Source organism: Solea solea, chromosome 6 (assembly GCF_958295425.1).
Source record: "Solea solea chromosome 6, fSolSol10.1, whole genome shotgun sequence".
In the NCBI taxonomy this organism is placed as follows: Eukaryota; Metazoa; Chordata; class Actinopteri; order Pleuronectiformes; family Soleidae; genus Solea; species Solea solea.
This window is the reverse complement of record NC_081139.1, coordinates 27,812,093-27,819,962: the sequence shown is the minus strand read 5'-3', so window position 1 is coordinate 27,819,962 and position 7,870 is coordinate 27,812,093. Positions and strand designations below refer to the sequence as shown.

At 45.6% G+C, this 7,870-nt stretch overlaps 1 protein-coding gene across 1 annotated transcript in view; it reads left to right on the top strand.

The window, feature by feature from the left end:
• mych (myelocytomatosis oncogene homolog) overlaps window positions 1-6,781 on the top strand; it is a 6,995-nt gene extending 214 nt beyond the window's left edge. The window contains exons 1-3 of the mRNA XM_058631012.1: window positions 1-383; window positions 1,954-2,517; window positions 3,766-6,781. The exon at window positions 1-383 is cut by the window's left edge and continues 214 nt beyond it. Coding sequence (XP_058486995.1) covers window positions 1,971-2,517; window positions 3,766-4,340 — 1,122 coding nt within the window. The 5' untranslated portion in view covers window positions 1-383; window positions 1,954-1,970 and the 3' untranslated portion in view covers window positions 4,341-6,781. The remainder of the gene's footprint in view (window positions 384-1,953; window positions 2,518-3,765) is intronic.
• The last annotated feature ends 1,089 nt before the right edge of the window (window positions 6,782-7,870 follow it).

Here is a 7,870-nt window from a genome sequence, read left to right as displayed (position 1 = left end):
CGGAACCATGACCGACCGTGGTCACGCAGGCGGCGGTTCCAAAAGCCGCCAGCAACCCGGTGTGTATTTTCACGTTTTGGCGCGGTTTTGCAGCGGAAGGACACCGGCGAGTGGCGGCGGCGTATAAACAGTGCGGCGGCGCCGGACCACACCTACTGTCTGATAGAGGGTGCAGGACAAACACTTCCACACACACACACACACACACACACCATGCTGCCGCGCTCCAACTTTAATTTTACACGCAGGAAAACTCCCACGAGCCGGTTGTCGTAGCTTCGTCTCGCCCTCTGTGGACTTAACTGGATATTCCCGACATTTTTTTTGTCCATTTTTCCTCTTCTTCACTTTTGAATCGCTCGTGTGTGAGAGGACACTTGAAGGTAAGCTGCTGGCGTTACCTTGTATTTAATTTAATTTAATTAACGCTTAGTGTGTCCTTTCACAGTGTGTTTTTGTGCCTTTATTTCTGTATTTATTTATTTGTGCATTGATTGTGTGTCGGTGAAAGTGTTGTCTGGGAGCAGGGAGTGCCGGTGTCTCACGTGGGGGAGCCGGCGAGTTTAAATAACCCTGCAGTGGATGTTTGACATACTTGGAGCTTTTCTGCTTATTTGAATTTGAATGGCGTGTTCGCGTGTACGCCGAAGTGATCGAGGACAACTGCAGGTTGTCACGTTGTCGTTTTTATTTTAGTCCGTTTGAGAATATTTGCCTAAAACGAGCATCGCGCGTGGTTTTCGTACGCACGTGAAAGGAGGTCTGGTGCGATCTGAATGATGTGTTTCGCACGCGCGCCGAATTGATCAAATATGATTGTGAGTTGTCAGGTTGACGTTTTTATTTCAGTCCGTTTTAGAAAATTGGTGTAAAACGAGCACCGCGCTGAGTTTTAATACACACGTGAAACGGGGTCTGGTGTACGCGTGTGCAGTGACTGAGACCTGGCGGCAGAGAATGAATCTGCATTCAAAACCTAACTGTGAATTCACTGCTTTTTGCCTAAAAGACACTGTTCATGTCTAGTTTCGCACTGATTGTTGATTTGATTGATTTTTAGGGATAATGTTGATAAATGCTGGTGTTCGTATGACACGAGTTAGTGTTAAGGTGCAGTGAATATGATTGTCATTACATGCTTGTTATAACTGGTTGGTCTGTGTTTGAGCTTTGGCTCGGGTTACCCAGGCAGTGATGGTAAAGGCAGGACACACACACACACACACACAGCTGCTTTGTTCTCAGCACAGTCAGCTATACATACACATTCCATAGGACCCCACATGAATATCATTGGACCCCCCCCCTCAGTTATATTTATTATACCAGATATAACTTGATGAATTATTAGAATTTGACCTTTTACTGATTTAAACAGTTTGTTAAAGCAGCTGAACACTCGCACGCCCTGACTACTTGGTATTCATGAAGTCGTCCCTGAGACTTTACAGTGGTAATTGTGAGGTCTTTTTGTCTGTGAGAAGTTGTGAAAGTGTTTCCTGCAGTGAGGCTGAAATGTGTGAAACAGCAGCAGCAGAGGGTGGAAACAAAAGCCGTGTCAGCAGGCGGCTGCGCTCCTGTTGTTGCTGCTTCTTATTGACTCTTCTGAGAAGGGAAAAGGTGAATTGTGGAAAAGGGTGTTAGGTTTTGTCACCTCTGTCTTCCCCAGCTGTTCCTGTGATGTCATGGGCAGGGAAAAGAAAAGGGGCGGTGCCTTGGTGATGTAAACACAGTTAAAAAGGTGGCACCCTGCCTGAAGGCTCTTATTGTGGAGAAACTGGTTGAAACTTTCACTAGGGCGCGTGTCGTCGCTCCTGATGCTGATGTGATTTATTTTTTTTACCCCGTTGAACTGTGAGGGGATGTAAACACACGACCAGCTGTTTCTCTGGATTTATCGCTATACTACCTCTTTGATCATTGATTTTTGATTTTTGACATTTACTCTTCCAGATCTTCTGCAGTCAAACATGTTGCAAAGCTTCGCTCAGTCGCAGGACTGGCTCTCCAACGAGCCGCTGCTCTTTGACGACGAGTTCTGCCAGAGTCTGATGAAGGACCTGCAGTCGCTGCCGACGCCGCCGCAGTCTCCACCGATGAAGTGCGGCCTGGGCGGCGCCAAGCCGCTGTCCAAGGAGGACCAGCTGAGCTACGTGTCGGACATCCTGCTGGAGGACCACGACATGCAGCTCAACTGGAACTGCGACTTCTTCCGCCACTCGGCCGCGGCGGAGAAGGAGGGCGAGCCCAGCCAGCCGTGCTCGCCGCTGGAGGAGAGCGGCGAGGACTGCCTGTGGCGCTGCCTGGTGGCAGACAAGAATCTGGAGGAGAAGCTGGTCTCGTCTGTGCTGGGCTCCAGCCCGCTGCTGTCTGACATTGACACCAGCATCTTTGAGGAGATCGCCGGGTCCACGCTGGACTGCCAGAACCTGATGGACACGCAGGAGACCAGTGAGGCCACGTCGGACTATGGGTCCACCGGCGGCGAGCTGTCCAACTTCTCATCCAGTGACTCTGGTGAGTTCCCAACTCTGTTCCTGTGAGTCTTGATCCAGGATGTTTGGACTTCTGAAGTCGGCGATCCGATTCAGATCCAAGTTTTTAAGATACGATATGAGACGATTCATGCATTGGATTGTAGTCATTCATGTTTTAATGGTGTCATGGTTTTAAATCCATAAAACAGTCAATATTGGACCATAAAGGATCCACAAAATGTCAGAAAACGTTCATCCGCGTTTCCCAAAGCAAACTTTAAATGATTTCTTTGTTACTTGAATCAAAGAAGCTGAAAAATGACAGGAACATGGTTTTATTATCAAGTCAACAATGGATTCAGTGATCAGTTAATGAAATATCTGCCGCATTCATCGCATCTTATCAGTGTAAACAGGCCACGCCCACACTTTCATTGATAAATGGCGGTTAATGTTTAGTGGCACTGAGCCCAAACTGTTCTTTGCTCTCGTCTTATCTGCACGCCGGACGCCCGACCCTCGCACCTGTAAATGGCAGTGCGGCCGTGGCGGGGGCGGGGCCTCTGGCTGTTGACTGACAGCGGTAGATTAGAGGGTTTTAGAGGAGGTAATTGAGGGCGTGTGTGTGAGAGTGAGTGACTCATGTTCACTTGTGGGTTTTTTAGTGGAAGCTTCATCCGTTCACCTAATGAGTCACTTAACTGACTCGAGCCCTGTGGCATCTGTGGCTGTAAATCAAACAGGAAGTGGCAAAAGCGGTGTTTGTCTTTGTTACTCACCACAGATATCACTCATCGCACTTACAAGTCCCTCATCAGTATAATCCCAATTTAATCTGCTCGTCTCGTGTGCCAGCGTTTGAGTTTTTAGTGCCACAAGGGGGAGCCTGTCCCTCTCAGTCAGTCCAGGACCACAAAGATTCTTCTTTATTTAACAAGTAACATTTTTATAAACTCCACATGGACAAAAACAGGCTGTTTTTTTAATGTGTTTACAATTTCAGGTAAAAACCAAACATTCGTAAATAAATCGTAAATAAGTTTCATGCTCCCCCTTGTGGCTCTTTAAAGTAGGGACGTCCCGATGCCAAGTTTTTGTGTCCGACACCAAAAACCAGACCATTTCTGAACGTATGAAGCTATATATACATATTCTATACGTACTATATAATTCCATCCCTACGTTAAAATAAGTCACTAGAGATGTATGTTGGCGTCACTTATGTAAAGTGAATTCCACACACGTCGGCAAAACTCGTCTAACTGGTTTCTGTCTTCTCTTCCCGCAGAAGAAGAAATCGACGTGGTGACGGTCGTGCGCTGTCCCTCTAGCCCCTCCCCCATGCCCTCATTGGCTGAGCTTTCTGTGCGGCAGAAGAAGCGGGAAGAGGAGCAGCGCGCTCTACAGCGCCACCACAATGAGATCCAGCTGCAGCACAACTACGCGGCGCCTTGTCCGGCCTCGCCGCCGCCGTCCTCCTCGTCCCACAAGCGTTCGCGGGGCGGCGACGGCTCGCTGCGCTTCCACCACTCGTCCCGCAGCTCGTCCTCCTCGTCGTCGCGACTCCACCACCACTCCACCCGGAACTCGGCCGAGGCGGAGGATGAGGAGGAGCGGCGGCGGACGCACAACGTGATGGAGCGGCAGCGGCGCAACGAGCTGAAGAACTGCTTCGTGCAGCTCCGCGACAACGTTCCCGAAGTGTCGCACAACGATAAGGCGTCCAAGGTGGTGATCCTGAAGAAGGCCAGAGACTGCATCTACAGCCTGGAGGACGAGTCGCACAGACTTCAGTCCCGCAGAGACAAACTGAGAGCCCGACAGGACGCGCTCAAAGCCCGGCTGCAGCAGCTCCGCAGCTAATGCTCCTCCAACGTCTTTGTTTTTGCTTTTTGAAGAGACGATGAGCGCGGGCTGGACCAATGAAAGGACTGTACAAAGACAGAGGACACGGTGTCAGTGTTACGCCGAGGAAAGCGCACAAAGTTTGACATTTCGAAGACTTGTGCGACGCTGCGTGGACAGACGGACAAACACACTCATTGCCTCAGAGCGGATCATTGAGCGCCTCGACTGCTGACTGTTGTAGAACGTTTTTAATGTTTAAAGTTGAAACAAGGACAGAGGAAGCTAGTATTTAATGTAAAGTTCTTTTATTTTCCGCAGGACGCACACTGAGAAGCAAAGATGATGGAATCTTTTTATGGTCAGAGTAACTCGTAGACGCCGCCGCTGCTCAGTAGCTGAACGAAACTTGAATGTTGTTTTTCAGGATGTCTTCTATTCAATTATAGCCATACTAACCAGAGATCCCTCCACTCTGACGGATCCACCAGACGAGGCTCCTCAGTGTGCGTCTGGCCCTCAGGCTCGGACCCTCGGGGCCCAAACACCACTCAGTTATCAGGTTCATGTGTGTCGGTGACGGGAACCAGGTCTGGTACTGTCACCCGTAACAAGGCTTCGGCCGCTGTTCAGTTCACCTCCGAGAGACTGTGAGTGAGTGAGTGAGTGAGTGAGTGAGTGAGTGAGTGAAACCAAAGTTTCTGTTGCCATGTAAACCACTCACTCTCCCACATCAAAGTTGAAATCCTTTCGTTCAGATTTACCGCAGTGACTCAAAGTGACCACACGAGGCAGCAGTGGACCAGCAGCTCCTGGATCCCTGTGAGCTGAAAGTGTTTGGTTTGGGAGATTAAAAAAAAAAAGGTGATTAACAATCCAACATGGTGAACATAGGAAAAGCTCGTTCAGGTTTGAGGAGACTGAACTGCGAGTCGAGGCCGTCGTAGCAAATTAGCCAAAGTCGTAAAAGACGTATAAATAAACACGAACCTCTGGATGTTTTGATTCTTGCATGTCTGACGGTGACCGGGTTATTTTTAATTTAAAGGTTCTGATTTGGAGGAAGCTGCAAAAAAAGCGGTGATACTGTGACATTTAGGCTCCACCCACACCACTGCGTCACAGCTTGAGTGTGGGCGGAGCCTCACTTTGTGTAGACCGTCTGTCTTGTTGAGTGTAAACAAAGAAGGTAAGAGGTGGAAGTTTTAGTTTTTTCTTGTTATGGTGAGACAAACGTAATAACCTGCTGGAAACATGAAACATGAATCTGATTCTTCAAACTTTTCTGTACGTGGTACAATCACATCTGTACGGAAAAGGATTAGGACCAAATGTAAGAAGAAAATGACTTATGACTTTTGATTATTTGTGAAAAAGATCGTAATTCGGAGAGAAAATCTCAGAATCTGACTTTTCTCTGAGTACTTTGTAAAATCAGAATTCTGACTTTTCTCTGAGTACTTTGTAAAATCAGAATTCTGAGAAAGTTGTAAAGGACTTTGTCAGATCTTTGCTTCTTCAATCTTAGAGTTTTTACTTTTTTCTGACAATTGGTTAATGTCGGAAATCTGAGAAAGAATTTAGACTTTAATCTCAGAATTCTCCGAAAAAGTTAAAAAAAATTCTCTCTTAGAACTTAGATTTCCTGGGGGAAAAGAATTCTGAATTTTATCCCAGAATTCTAAAGGTTTTTTTTTTTTTTTTTTTTAAATAATTAAGAGAAAAAAAATTCAAATTCTAGAATTTTGACTTTTCTGTCTTTTTCTGACAATTGGTTAATGTTGGAAGTCTGAAAAAGTGGTGAGAAATTTAAGAGTTTTGACTTTAAACTCAGAATTTTGTCTTATTTTTTGGCCCTAAATCTCTTCCGTAGATTTAAAATGACGTAGATCTAAAATGACGTAGACTTAAAACCAACATTCCCCCATTTTATAAAAAAAATAAACCATGGGCGTCCACGTTTTATGTTTTTACTTAGTTTTTTGGATCAAATACGAGCTTTGATGCCAAGTAACATTCAAAGTGTTTTGGCTGCTGTTGACTTTGATTGTAAATATGAAATATTTCGATGATTGTGCTGTTTTTACAGTGAATGTTTGCTTGTTTGTGTCAAATGTCTTAAAAAAATGCACCTGTGCTTTTTTTGGTTGTTTTCCTGACTCGAGTTCTTCCGCCTTGGTTTGTACTTGAACAGTTGGTGGCGCTAACGCCGCGGCGGGTGCCGTCGTGCCTCAGAATCTGTTTGCGACTTCTTCCTTGTTTTCCTTCGATTCCGCCGCAGCGTCGTCGTCGTCTTCCGAATTTCTTAACGACTAAAAAAAAAAAGGGTTTTTTTAACGACGACGCGGCGGCGGTGGCGTTTCGTTAAAACCTACCTCCACCTGGCTGCAGTCTGGCCTGTTTCTGTTTTTAAATATTGTACAGTTTTTGTAAAAAAAAATAAAACTATTTTATGTAAATTGTTTTGTTGTATCATAAATTATTTTTGTGTTTTATTTTTCTCTATCATTTTTGAATTTAAGGAATTTTAAAAGAAATGTAAATGTTCTTTTATCAAGCAGCACTTTTTTCTTTTTTTAAATCTTGTAATTAAAGAATGGTTTGGAGTTTGACGCCTGTGTGTGTGTGTGTGTGTGTTTTTACGACCTATGTATTCATATAATACGGGTTAATGAAGTTGTTAACTCGTGGATTACCCACAGGTCTCTATAAAGCTGGTAACTCACCGGTAGTTAACCGGTAATCCCGCTCTTTGGGGTTAACGGAGGGTTTGAGTGAGAGTGACGTTTACGTACAGTATATCACAAAAGTGAGTACATTTTTAATTATATCTTTTCACGGGACAACACTGAAGAAGTGACACTTTGCTACAATGTAAAGTAGTCTGTGTACAGCTTGTATAACAGTGAACATTTGCTGTCCATTCAGAATAACTCGACAAACAGCCATGAATGTCTAAACTGCTGGCAACAAAAGTGAGTCCCCCCCTAAGTGAAAATGTCCAAGTTGGGCCCAATTAGCAATTTTCCCTCCGCGGTGTCATGTGACTCGTTAGTGTTACAAGGTCTCAGGTGTAAATGGGGAACAGGGTGTGTTAAATTTGGTGTTATCTCTCTCACACTCCTCATACTGGTCACTGGAAGTTCAACATGGCATCTCATGGCAAAGAACTCTCTGAGGATCTTAAAAAAACAATTGTTGCTCTACAAATAAGAAAATGAACCAACACCCTGACACTGAGCTGCAGCACGGTGGCCAAGACCATACAACGGTTTAAGAGGAGAGGTTCCACTCAGAACAGGCCTCGCCGTGGTCCACCAAAGACGTTGAGTGTATATCCAGAGGTTGTGTATGGAAAATAGACGTAGAAGTGCTGTCAGCATTGCTGCAGAGGTTGAAAGGGTGGGGGGGTCAGTCGGTCAGTCTGTCAGTCTGTCAGTGCTCAGACCATACGCCGCACACTGCATCATATTGCTCTGTCCCAGAAAGAAGCCGCTTCTAAAGTTGATGCACAAGAAGTTTGCAGAAGACAAGCAGACTAAGGACCT